Source organism: Polypterus senegalus, chromosome 11, assembly GCF_016835505.1.
Source record: "Polypterus senegalus isolate Bchr_013 chromosome 11, ASM1683550v1, whole genome shotgun sequence".
Lineage (NCBI taxonomy): Eukaryota > Metazoa > Chordata > Cladistia > Polypteriformes > Polypteridae > Polypterus > Polypterus senegalus.
Genome location: NC_053164.1, coordinates 27,111,805 through 27,125,922, shown reverse-complemented (window position 1 = coordinate 27,125,922; position 14,118 = coordinate 27,111,805). Strand labels below are relative to the sequence as shown.

The window sequence follows — 14,118 nt, the reverse complement described above, 5'->3', positions numbered from 1 at the left end:
ATTACACATTAAGATCTCAAGATGCCGGTCTGGTTATGATTCTAAGGATTAATAAAATAGCAGTGGGAGGTCGAGTTTTTAGTTACAGGGCCCCAAAACTGTGGAATGGTCTGCCTGCTGCTATAAGAGATGCCCCTTCGGTCTCAGCTTTTAAATCCCGGCTGAAGACTCACTACTTCAGTTTAGCATATCCTGACTAAAGCTGCTGATTAACTGTACAGACTGCATCTCTGTTGCTAGTCATTAGCACTAAATCATAAGTAACATGATAGTTATAATTTGTTACTAACCCTCACCTATTCTGTTTCTCTTCTCGGTACTCAATTATGGCACTTGGTGCCACGACCCACCTGCCAAGGCATTTTGCCTGCCTATGGTAAAGTCATCTCTGATATAGGATCACAGGGATTGTCAGGTAGAGGGGTCCTTTCATCGGATTGGTTGGGCCAGCGCTGTTTCAGCCGTGGAATTGCCAAATGGGGGAGGCAGCTTGATGGATGATGTCTCCAGGACTCTAAACATATCCAAATCATATTATGTGATATCATCTACTGTTAAATTCTGCTACGTACTTCTAAAATTTTTATTTTTATATTGTATTGAGGATTTGTTCTGTTCTTTGTATTGCATTGTATGGTATTGTGCTGACCCCCTTCTTTTTGACACCTACTGCACGCCCAACCTATATGGACAGGTGTCTCTCTTTGAACTGCCTTTCCCAAGGTTTCTTCCATTTTTCCCTGCAAGGTTTTTTTTTGGGAGTTTTTCCTTGTCTTCTTAGAGAGTCAAGGCTGGGGGGCTGTCAAGAGGTAGGGTCTGTTAAAGCCCATTGCGGTACTTCTTGTGTGATTTTGGGCTATACAAAAATAAATTGTATTGTATTGTAACTTCACTGCTGCTGCAAGCACAGAAATGAGCAAGTAACATACTGTACCTGTAGCTCAAGAAAATAGAACCATGAATCTGTGATAAAATTATTATTTCTAGTTTTCCTCGGTTGTCATATGTCTCATAAATATGGAAGGCATGTTTTCTTAAATTAAAACATTTTCCACTTTAACATGGACATATTTGCAAAGTTTTATGATTTTTTTTTATCAGGTCTGGATGCGGGGTTCCCTGCTGTTGCAAGATGCTAAAACAGACAAAGTATTTTTATAATTTTTAAAAAACACTTCACTTTAAAACATAATTTATATGGAAAATTTATAATATAATAATATACCATGATTGTGAAAAAATAACTTTCACTTTAGAAATACCAGACTAATGCTTTAAGACATTAGCTTCCTTTAAACCAGATGGTTAAATTGTCTGTGTCTGAATATCTGATAGGCATCTGTGAGGAGCAAGAGCTTATTGTAATCCCCACAATAGTCTTACAACTTCCAAAATTGCATATTTAAGATGGGAAATAGACTTTTGTGTTGTAATAAAATGTCAGTCAGTCAGTCTTTCTCTAACCTGCTTAAGTCCTGAACAGGTAGCTGAGGTCTGCTGGAGCCTATCCCAGGTAGCACAGGGCACAAAGCAGGAACACACCCTGGACAGGGCGCCAGTCCATCACAGGGCAAGCACACCCACACACCCAGATACACCCAAGCACACACTAAGGCCATTTTAGAATCACTAATTCACCTAACCTGCATGTCTTTGGACTGTGGGAGGAAACCAGAGCACCAGGAGGAAACCCACTCAGACTTAGTAAGAACATGCAAATTCCATGTAGGTAGACCCGGTATGTGAACTCCAGTCTCTTTATTAAAGGAGTAAGTTACAGTGTGCTGAAAGGAAGTGAAGAATGTATGTAAATGACTGACTAAAAATCCATAATGATACACCCTTGAGAAAATGCAAGCAAAGGTGGTTTGGAAAATAAAATGGATTTAGATGATTTTTTTTAGTAGTAAATCTCTATTAACACATGGTATATTATTAATTGAAGACCTTGGATAAAATTGGAAGCATGAAGTAAGGTATTCTGATCAGTAGGCTTTTTATAAATGGTACATTGAAAAGAGCCATCTGTAATATACATTGTGATTTCCAAAAGAGATACAGTATAGAGTTAAAATCATTATTCACAGATATTTACTGACATAACATTGCTGAACGTAAGAGACCTAAAAGAACATGTTCACTAAGACATTCATGTCTGTATCCAGACATTTTATTTCAGCACAAGAGTCTGTTTCCGATCTTGAATATACAGTTTTAGAAATTGTAAAACCACTCCTCTGTTGTGAAAATGACAATAACTTCTTGCTTTGTAGAGAAGCCATATGGATATTCAGACTCAAGGATATTCACCCATCTGGTTTAACTGTATCTAATGACTGATGTGCTTTCTACGATTTCTGTGATTCTAAATTTACCTTGTCACGCTCCTTCTAAACTCATTTCTGCTATGTCAAGATCTGTGCGTTTGACAGACAAAAACTCAATGGTAGACAGCTCTTGGGAAACAAACTAATCCTGTAAATCTGTTTTTAACAGTATACATTATACTTATGATTGTGTTTTCACTTGACCTATATACTGAAATGTACAATATATTTATTTTTATTAGTTCTAGCTGATTATTGCATGCATTCCCAACATTGCAAGTAGAGCCGCACCTTTAACACACTCGATGAAGTGCCATAAAAAATTATAGTATTGTCTCGTTGAATGATTGCGAAAAGGCTTTTACTGATTTAAAGGCCATCCTGTCTTCTTGCCATGTTCTACAAAACCCAAAGTTTACTAAAGACTTTGTCCTGAAAAGAAACACAAGCACTTACAGTTTAGGAGCTGTGGTGCCTCTTCTGTCTTTTAATAACACTGACCATCCGTTTATGGTTTTGAGTCAGAAATTGCTGCCAGGGAATGCAATTTCTTAAGCATTGAGAAGGAATAACAATAGTATATACTGTAAGTCAAATATTGCATGGTGTTTCAAGGCATAAAGCCTGCTCATTTATCTAGCATTCTGTTCTCTGTCCTTGCAGACCACCCGCAGCTCTGCTCATGCCTCCCTTCAACTAAATGCTTCAGAGGAAAATGCCTTTGAGTTCATTTAACCCGTGGGAACCACTGCTGGAGCACAACAACTAGGACGTTCTCAGGCTTGTTGTGTGTTTGAATACCTCTTCATCGCTGAATTAAACTCCAATACTTTTCCTTTAAATGCCAGAACAAAAGTCTCTTTGCTCAGTTCTCTCCTGGCTGTCTTAGTTAACCACATTTACTGTATAACAGATTCGATTTGCATTGTCTTATATTTCTGGTTTGTTTATCCTATACTTTGCCTATATTCATGTCCTTTCTGATATATTTTTTATTTTGTTCATGTAAACTGTTTCTTGTTTATTATTACCTTCATTGGTGTAATCTTTTGCGTTACCTATATATTGTATTTTCATAAAATAGACCAATCTTGTAATATTTACTGCTAAGCACATATATAATATTCAATGTGTTATTATATTTTTTCACCTGCATTGGTTGCATTTTTTTTATTTAATCCCCAACAATTCAACCTGTTTATCATTAATGCAGAATTGTTACCACAAGGCATGTATGGTTTCATAAGCATTTTCTATAATATAGAAGTTTTCTGCATTGTTGTCTCCTATTTATGACATCAGAAGTGTGAGCTAAAGCAGTTCTTTGGGAAATTTGATTTTAGTTTGATTAACTTTGGATAATGGCAAAATGATTTATAGGATCAGTAAAAGAGCTGATTAGAGAGAATAGATGAAAGAAGGAGGGGGGAAGTCAAACCCGAATGCTCTGAATTACTTTTGACACTCAACCAATGCAAGAAAAAAGCACATTGGAAAGACTAAACATCTAGCAGTTCCAGCTGGTTTGGTGTACATTGCCACACTTTATTTTTCTTTCATTTATCTATTTGAATAATGTTAAAAGATTACATTTGTAACGCCTGCTTCCCTAACTGCATGTTTGCTCTGTTTTACCACCAGGGGCTAGGAGATGAGGTCGTCTTCAGTTAGATCATTCAGGGTGAGGGAGAGAGAGAGCACACTCACAATTGGAAGGCTGCAGGGAAAGTCATACAAGTCTGAAGGAACTACTGCCAGATGGTTAGGTTAATGGACATCAGTTCTGGGTGCAAGTGCATTGCAACTGTGAACTGTATATCCCCAAGTTTGGTAAGTATAAGAATAGGTAAACTAAGGTGGTAACAAAGAATTAAACATACTGTGCGTCCACATTACAAAGAATCTGTGCATTTGAATAATGGTTTATGTTCAGAGGAGAGGTGTCCCCAAAAGTCTTTCCATGATAAAACGATGACAGCAGCCACAGTTCAGCATCCACGTTTTTGCATTTAAATAAACACGCTACAGTAGTTACCTTTTGCTGCCTTAATTTTGACTTCGGTTTTTGCCTTGCAGATTTTGGTTTTCAATTAATGACATTCATAGTGAGGCAATTAAAAACTTGGCTTGTTTTTCAGCTATCCCTAATGCTGTATGCTCTAATTTATCAGTTATTATTTTATTTATCCTTCTTTATCTTTCGATTCCATGTTGGTACAATACACATGCAAATATCTGTTGTATAAGGTTAAAAACACTTAAACACAAATCTCAAAAACTATAAACTAAAAACTTTTACACACATATTTTTTAAACCAAAGAGTTATGAGAAGATAGGATTCTTTTCAGTAAAAGATCAATTGTGTTGAAGATGTCATAGTCCTCTTGGATTAAAGCACCACGGTTCTATGCTCAGTGGTTTTGCACCTACCTGCTTCATTTTGATGAGAAAGCTGTCAATGAAATCCCGTGGACTGCTGATAATCAGTGTCTCTTTGTGTTTCTCAATCATTTCTGAAGTAAATTCATTGAGTTCATTCACATTTTTTACGATCTTCTTATAAAGTCCAGGCATTAAATCAATAAGTATTGGAAACATGGTATACAGCTGAACAAAATATATAAAAAGAGTAATTCAGTAAGGTACAAGTGGTACACAGTTCATCACCACAGCTAAAACAAATATGGTAAAAATAATCTCAATATTATCACCTGGGCAACAATGCTGCCGGCCAAACGCACATTGCTGTTAAGGAGTGATATCAGATGGGCAAACAGTTTATCTTCATACTCAAATCGTTGACCAAAAACAATGGAGCAAATGACATTGGAAACAGAACGGCCCAAAATTATTGTGGGATCACACAGAGAACCTTTTGGAGAACAAAGTAAGTTAGATATAATTTTAGTGAAGATAACAAATACCTTTAATTGACTACATAAAAGACTCTATAACAATGCAAGAAACCGTGGAGAACATGTCAATGCCACCAGTTACAACCTGAAGTCATAATCACCTAATTTTCCAAGCTCAAAATAAACATTTAAATTTTGAATTGCTGGGTGTCAGTTGTTGTGAATGCCCAGGGATGTGCTGATGTTTACATTGTGTTATTGAGAGCTAAACAAAAAGGATTAAAAACAATTACAGTCAGTAATATTGCAAAGATCAGAACAGAAATGTTATTTATATCACTCTGCCCAAAAACAACATTTTGTTTAAATGTTACTTACACCATGTGGTTTGAAGTGACAACCGAGAAAAATATAAAATCTCTTGTTTTTATGCAGAATGAGAGAAAAATGTTTATGACATAATAAAACAGTAATGGTGACCAGTTCAGTCCAAGAACAAACATTGTGAAAATGTCCATTGAAAAATGTAAAAAAATTCTCAACTAACTCATGTCGCATAACCCTGATGTCTGTTATCCATTCATATGGTCAAAATGTGCATTTTTTGGCAAAATATTAACAGTTACTTATTGAAAACTCAGCATTGAATATCAACAGTAAAAACATCTGTCCCATAATGCAGTGCATTTAAATTGAATATCCACCTCTTCCTCATTCATTGGTCAAGAGTCCTGTCTTTAATTCAAATGCACAGTATTGTGGGAATGATATATTTCCTGTTGGCATTCAGTGCTAAGTTTTTGTTGTTTCATTATTCTTGACAATTATACTTCCATGCGGAGCAATCATTGGTCCAAATGACTCTCAGGAGGTGGCTGCCCGTATTTTTATGAACCCTGCACCATGTTTAACAGATGATAACAAACATTGTAAAGTGAAGGCATTGGCTTTTTCCAAATGTATGTATGTCTAGATAAAGGAAATAGAGTGAAAGATGATTCATCAGGTTGTATTGTGTTTTCACTTACTCGGGTGTCCAGATTTTGTGCACCTTACACCAGATTATGCGTCTTTGTGCATTGCCCTTGAATATAAGCCATTTCACTTTCAGTAACGGTTGTTCCATAAAATACAGGTTTGTGACGCATGTGATGTACAATCTTTGTTGTGATTAACTCAGATATACATTGATTCAATCCTGCAATTTCTTTCATTTTTGATGCTGTACTTTTGTGGCATATCATGTGAAGTGTCAGTCTGTTTCTCTTGGTGGCCTTCGACTTTAGACTACTGGTTTGCATTTCGGTTGCACTTTGTTCATGTCTGGCTGATATTATTTCTGAGACTACTCATGAAATTATCTTGCAGTTTTTGAGACATGCACCTGCAATTAAGGCACTGACTATTTGATTAATTTGGAACTATAGTAGTTACCTCATGTTATGTTGAAGTTTTAGCACCAGCCAAAGGTCTCTGATATCTGATACGTGCTGTTAATTGGCAATCGACCTAACATGAGTAATATTTGTGATGCTCCTCAACCTATCCCCAGATGGCATGGCTCACCTTTGGTTTTTCTAAATTCCTCAATAAGGTGCTTAGCTTCCTCTTGGATCCACCCCTCAATGCTGCGTTTTCCCATTCCAAAATCTCGAAGTGTGGAAAGTGAGAAGCGTCTGAGCTGTTTCCAGCGTTCTCCATTGCTTAGGATCAAACCTGCACAAGATAAATTGGGAAAATTATTAAGTGTTCATGAAATGAAACCAATTTATAAACACTTTTATGCAACCCCAAAAATGAAACCCTACTGCTACTGGCCATAACCACACTGGCTCGATTTCATGTCTGATCGATGTGGTTTTCCTTCCAACTGTAAAAGATAAGGATTTAATTTAGGAGGCTGGTGACACACTAATCCAACTATGCAAAGCTGAAGACTCATTTCTCAAATTCTCAAAAAGAAAAGAAAAACTGATAATCCAAGAAACGTTTTGCTTGTGCTGTTTTGGCTTTAGGCTTACAGTCATCTTAGTTATGCTTCTTTAAGTTACTGAATGGCTTCCTATATCTGCATAGCATGTGTTCAGAAAACTTTATGCTTCTATGCCTTTCTGTTTGTTGGAAAATCCATCCATCCATTTTCCAACCCGCTGAATCCGAACACAGGGTCACGGGGGTCTGCTGGAGAATCTTTGTAAATGTTACATCCTTCTGACTAAGCGTTACCTGCAGTGACATCAGAGTTATGGCAGAATGCCATGTATGTTCTATGAACATGCCAACTTACAGAAGATATTACAAAATCTTCAATCTTCTACATAGCTATGTAAAACTAATATTTTATTCTAATTAAATAAATATGTTTCTGAATTTAATATTAATATGTACTTTCTAAGAATTGGTTTAGAATGCTTTCAGTCCCCGTCTCCTTTTTTAAATGGACTGTAGTTGTGTTGCAGCCTTCTGCTACAGTCATTTAAATTAATTTAGAATTATACACATCATTATACACAGAACTGAGATATGGTGTCCCATAGTGCTTTGTACTGGGACCTTTACTGTTTTCACTTTACATGCTTCCACTGGGATCTATCATTAGAAAATATAATGTTATTTTTCACTCTTACGTAGATGACACCCAGTTATACCTCTCTTTTGGATCAAAAGAAGTTTCTCCGATGTTGTCTTTAGTTAGTTGTGTTAGTGAATTAAAGGAGTGGATGGATAAAACAGAGATGTTAATTATTAGAGGTAATGATGCTGATCACAACAATTATCATTTAACTTAATTGGAATCACCATTAATTTTACTGAATCAGCCCGCAATCTAGGAGTTATCTTTGATTCTAGAATGTAATTTAAAGTGCACATTACAAAGTTGTCTAAATCATGTTTCTTCCATCATAAAAATGTTGGGAAATGAAGGTGTTTTCTAAATAGAACAGGATTCTGAGAAATTAATTCATTTATTTCTAGTAGGATTGGCTACTGCAATGCAGTGTCACTGGATGTTCAAACTGTTCTTTATACTGCCTCCAGTTAATCTGCAAGAGTTATTATAAGAAAAAACAAACACATAACTTCAGTTCTTAAAACCTTATACTGGCTCCCGGTTAAGTTTAGGGCAGATTTCAAAATCCTCCTTTTTACATATAAAGCATTAAATGGCCGAGGCCCGGCTTACTTGTGTGAACTTATCATGACTTACAAACCAGAATGTACATTAAGATCTGAAGATGCCGGTCTGCTTATGATTCCAAGGATTAATACAATAACAGTGTGAGGTGGAGCTTTCAGTTGCATGGCCCATAAACTGTGGAATGGTCTGCCTGCTACTATAAGAGATGCCCCTTCGGTCTCAACTTTTAAATCCTGGCTGAAGACTCACTACTTCAATTTAGCATACCCTGAGTAGAGCTGCTGATTAACTGTACAGACTGCATCTCTGTTGTTAGTCATTAGCACTAAAACATAAGTTAAATGATAGTTATAATTTGTTACTAACCCTCACCTATTCTGTTTCTCTTCTCGGTACTCAATTATGGCACTTGGTGTCCCTGCCCACCTGCCAAGTTGTTTTGCCTGCCTAAAGTAAAGTCATCTCTGCGGCAGATCGCAGGAGTCATTGGGAAGAGGGGTCCTTTCATCGGATTGGTTGGCTCAGCACTGACTCAGCTGTGGAATGACCAATAGGGGGAGGCAGTTTAATGGCTGAGGTCTCCAGGACTCTGAACAAATCCAAATTGTATTAAGTGATATCATCTACTGTTGAATTCTGCTCTGTACTTGTAATATTTCTATTGCACTATTATAATATATTGAGGATTACTTGTGTTCTGTTCTGTGCATTATATTGTATTTACCCCCTTCTTTTTGACACCCACTGCACACCCAACCTACCTGGAAAGGGGTCTGCCATTCCCAAGGTTTCTTCCATTTTTTTCCCTATAAGTGTTTTTTTGGGGGGGAGTTTTTCCTTGTCTTTTTAGAGAGTCAAGGCTGGGGTGGCTGTCAAAAGGTAAGACCTATTAAAGCTCATTGCGGCACTTCTTGTGATTTTGGGATATATAAAAATAAATTGTATTGTATTGTGCTTATTCGCTCATCATCATCATACAACACTCAGTAGCCCAGAATGACAAAGCAACAACAGGATTTTAAACATTTCTGAAACTTTATTAAAGATAATAACCTGAAATATTCCAGGTGGTGCAGTGGTAGCGCTGCTGCCTCGCAGTTAGGAGACCTGGGTTTGCTTCCCGGGTCCTCCCTGCATGCAGTTTGCATGTTCTCCCTGTGTCTATGTGGGTTTCCTCTGGTTTCCTCCCACAGTCCAAAGACATGCAGGTTAGGTGCATTGGTGATCCTGAATTGTCCCTTGTGTGGTGTGTGTGTGTGCGCACCCTGCGGTGGGCTGGCACCCTGCTTGTGCTTTGTTTGCTGCCTTGCACCTTGGGATTGGTTCCAGCAGACCTCTGTGACCCAGTAGTTGAGATATAGTGGGTTGGATAATGGATGGATGAAATATTCCATTGACAAAATTATTTGGACCCTTTACTCTGACACTTCAAATGTGGCTCAGGTGCTACCCATTCTATTGATCATCATTGAGATGTTTCTACACCTTGTTTAGAACCCATCCATGGTCAATTCAATTGACTGGACATGACTAGGAAAGGCACACACCAATGTGTATCAGAGCAAAAACCATGAGTTCAAAGGATTTGCCTGCAAAGCTTAAACACAGGATTGTGTCAAAACACATATCTGGAGAAAGCTACAAAGAACTTTTGCTGCATTAAAGGTTAGCCAGAGCAAAGTTGAATCTGTAATTCTTTAATGGAATAGGTTTGGCAGAATCAGAAGCTCACCTCCCAGCCAAACTGAGCAATCATGAAAGAAGGCCTTGGTAAGAACCCAATGGTCACTCTGGCTGAGCACCAGAGAATCTGTGTAGAGATGGGAGAAACTTCCAGAAAGACAGCCATCACTGCAAAAATCTATTGATCTAGACTTTATGACAGAGTGTTCAGTAAAAACATATGAAATTCCACTTAGAGTTTGCAAAAAGACACCTATAAGAATTCTCAGACTGTGAGAAACAAAATTCTCTGGTCTGATAAAATCAAGATTAGCGTCACCTTTATTGGCAATAGAGAATTCCAGACAGAGACGTGCGTTCAGGGGAGGCAGGTGAGGCAGAGCCTCATCTGTCATCATGAAAAGTAAAAAAAATAATAATGATAACATAAAATAAATTTGTTTTCTGTATGATTCCAATAATTTTGGTAATTTTTAAAGTGAAAATTGCTGAATTTGCGCATTTCCTGTCCAAGCCTCACCTCACCTCACCTCGGACTGCGCTATACCTCACACACGGGGTTGATGCATGCAATTGCCACGTGCATGTTGCTGTCTCTCTGTATGTCGCCAGTATAATGTTTGCAGACACATTTATTATACACCCTGACTTTCCACAGTCAGGCTAATATCTTTAATGAATGTGTGTGACATATTTAGTCTTGCTGATCGGACATAAAACCGCAGTGAAAAGTCACAAGGTGAGGCAGACAGTACCGTGCCGCACTGAAGAGAGTGCATGTGAGCACAACAGGTGCTTGTTACTGCTGTTCTTCTTGGCGATAATCTCCATTGAGGCAGAGAGACTTTTTAAACTAAAAGAAAATAAGGAGGACTAATAGAAGAAAGTGACAGGGATTTTCGTAAGGAAGGAGAGGAGCATGGACTTCTTTTACAAATAAAGGTAAGACCATAAGTGGCTTTCAATTTTACAAAAAACGCAGGATCAGACTAAGAAAAAAAAATCTACTATTTAAAAACTTAATTTTTACCTTAAATAAAATATTGTTTTGTTTTTCTTGTTATCCTTTTGTTAAACAGTTTGTATTAAAATTGATTCAAACATCAGAATTTAAAGCTTTTAAAAACAACTAAATATTTCAATTAAGGTTAAAATTGAAATCTGTTTTTTTTATACACCACTCAATACTTTTGTATTGAATGAGTATGAATTGTGGAATTGTAACAGCAACTTTAGAACACATGGAGGGTGCAGAGCAAATATGCTCTCTCTCAACGCTATTAATGTAACGTTCTTTCTTAGCCAAATATACCTTACCTATGTGTGTGTTAAGAATGCTGATAAGATATGAAACATAACCAATAGTCAATGTGCATGCTGCCAATTGAATAGCGAATAAGTTACTCTTTTGGAATCATACATTTGAAAATTTGACTCTGAAGGAGTCAGTGCCTCACCAGCCACGAACCTGACTGCACGTCACTGACTCCAGACATGGTTGAGTGAAAGCTGACCGGAGAAAAGTACAGAGATATCCTTAAGGAAATCCCTCTTCATTGTACTCTGGTCCACAGACTGGGTCGAAGGTTTACCGTCCAACAGGACAACGATCCTAAGCACAAAGCAAAGACATCTAGTAGTGGCTTAAGGACAACTCTGGGAATGTCTTTTAGTGGCCCAGCGAGAGGCTGGTCTTGAAAGCAATAGCTGTCGACAGGTGGTCTACATCCAATCTGACAGACCTTAGGAGGATCTGTAGAAAACAATGGCAGAAAATCCCCAACCCCATTGTGTGAAGCTTGTCCATCAAACCCAAGGAGGATCCAGACTGCAATCACTGCTAAAGTACTGAGTGGGAATCTGAATACTTCTATTAATGTGAGATTTCAGTATTTTATTTTTATTAATTTGCAAGAATTATTTAAATCCTATACCACATTTGTCATTCTAGTGCATTGAATGTTGCTTTATGTGGAGAAAAATTTAATTAAATTATTTAGCACAAGTCTGTAACAAAGCAAAAATATGAAAAAGGTGAAGGGGTCCAAATACTTTATGAATCCACTGTACATGAAGAAATGTAGTGCTGTCCTGAGGGACTGAATGATTTCATTTTCTTAACAGAATACCTTATAATAAATGTAATTTAGTAATCTGTACTAAACCCTGCAAACTACAAAAGAGGATGGAGTGCTGTTGTAAGAGATGCTTCATTTCTATCCATGTCACTCATGGACCTGAATTCTTTCTTAAAATTATTGAACCTGATTCAGGCAACAGTCAAGAGCAGCAGTTCCATTTATGGTACACAAGTCATTAGTGGTGGTACATGTGGAGACACGCAAGAAAAAGAAGTTGGGAGCAGCAAGTGCAAGATAATGCTGAGAGAGACGACCCAACTACACAAGAGAAACAGAGAAGCCATCACATCAAGAACCATTGCAATCCTGCTATGTCTTCAGGGCAAACAAGATTTAGCTATTATCTGTTTATGGAATTGGTTCAGAAATAAATAAAATAAAAAAAAAAATAAAATAAAAAACTCGAGCCTGCTTTCAGTTGCTTTCAATTTCAGTTAACTTGCTGTCAGTTGTAGTCAGATTTTAAATGCTGGCAGATTAATCATCTTTTGTTCCTTGTACCATATCAGCCTTGATAAATAGAGGTTTTGCATTAATCTACTAATTGTTTAGTTTTAATATTATCATCACTCATTTTAGGGTGGAAAGAAATGGAAGGTAGTTTAGGATTGGAGATGGGAGAATCAGAATTGGGTTTGGACGATGGATAAATAAGAGTTCATCCATCCATTATCCAAACCGCTATATCCTAATTACAGCGTCACGGGGGTCTGCTGGAGCCAATCCCAGCCAACACAGGGGGCAAGGCAGAAAACAAACCCCAGGCAGGGTGTCAGCCCACCACACACACCAAGCACACACTAGGGACAATTTAGGATCACCAATGCACCTAACCTGTATGTCTTTGGACTGTGGGAGAAAATCGGAGACACGGGAAGAACATGCAAACTCCACGCAGGGAAGACCCGGGAAGCGAACACGTCACCTTATATACTGCGAGGCAGCAGCGCTACCGCCATTAAATAAGAGTTCAATACCTAACAAATAAAGATCAAAAGAAATAAAGAAGTCTTACAAACACTTCAACTGCTAGGTATGGCACAGCAAAGAAGAAGGTTGAAAACTCCTGCAGAGCAGAATTCTTACCAAACCCCCTGTTGATCCTCATAAACAGCGGCAGTGTAGCCCTCCCGGCAAACGCGTCAGCCTGCTGCACCAGCGCCTCCTGCACCGCGTCATAGCCGACCAGAACCACCGCACGCTGGGGACCCATGTGCACCGTCATCACGGGTCCATACTTATCACTCAACTGTAAGGCAAAAATGGCAAGGTGCAATTATACAGTTTGCAGAAATGTTTAATCTATAAAGCAGTGAAAAATATGAATAAAAGCAAAAACCTTCTCAAAACTCAGATGGGGAGCTTTGCCGTCCACCTGCAGCAGGTTACCGATCACAGGCAACGGGGTAGGACCTGGAGGCATGTTGGCGTAACGAGCCGTGTCTCTTCGAAACAACAAGAATAGCAGACCCGCGACGATCGCGGCCAGAATCAGCGTGCCAACGGGCTCCATGACTGTCTCTGTTATGAAGTAACCAGGTTGTGTTCGAAGAGGCAGGCTGCCGCTGTGTAAATACTCAAAGAGCGGTCTGAGTCATGCCCCTTTGCCGGCCTCTTTTTTTTTTTTTTTGCTTCGCTATTATCAAACTCACGATCGAGTCAGAATCAGATCAGTTACTTAGGGAAGATACATTCAGCTTTTTAATAAATTAGCTATTTACTATTATCTGAAGGTGTATACTGTATAAAAAAGCATAAAGCCACAAATTCCAGGCTAATCTGTTTATCTGACTGCATGATAATGAGCAGGTTGTTACTTTGTTCTGCCAGTGCCCTCTACCCCAGTATTAAACGCCAATAAATTCTACTGTGCTGTTTTTTTTTGGAGTGATAACCATCATGAAGGGTATAATATAAAATACAGCCGTGAAGTACAAAGAATAAATTACTGTGTTAGGAAACAACTGTTCCT

At 38.1% G+C, this 14,118-nt stretch overlaps 1 protein-coding gene across 2 annotated transcripts in view; it reads right to left on the bottom strand.

The window, feature by feature from the left end:
- The window catches only part of LOC120538766 (cytochrome P450 2C20-like), a 31,009-nt gene extending 17,307 nt beyond the window's left edge, over positions 1 to 13,702 (bottom strand). For both annotated transcript variants that reach the window (XR_005635509.1, XM_039768223.1), the window contains exons 1-5: positions 13,486 to 13,702; positions 13,233 to 13,395; positions 6,750 to 6,899; positions 5,040 to 5,200; positions 4,759 to 4,935 (exon numbers count right to left, since the gene is read on the bottom strand). Coding sequence is in view for 1 of the 2 variants with exons in the window: in XM_039768223.1 (XP_039624157.1) it covers positions 4,759 to 4,935; positions 5,040 to 5,200; positions 6,750 to 6,899; positions 13,233 to 13,395; positions 13,486 to 13,659 (825 nt within the window). In the remaining variant the exon portion in view is untranslated. The remainder of the gene's footprint in view (positions 1 to 4,758; positions 4,936 to 5,039; positions 5,201 to 6,749; positions 6,900 to 13,232; positions 13,396 to 13,485) is intronic.
- Between the last annotated feature and the right edge of the window lie 416 nt (positions 13,703 to 14,118).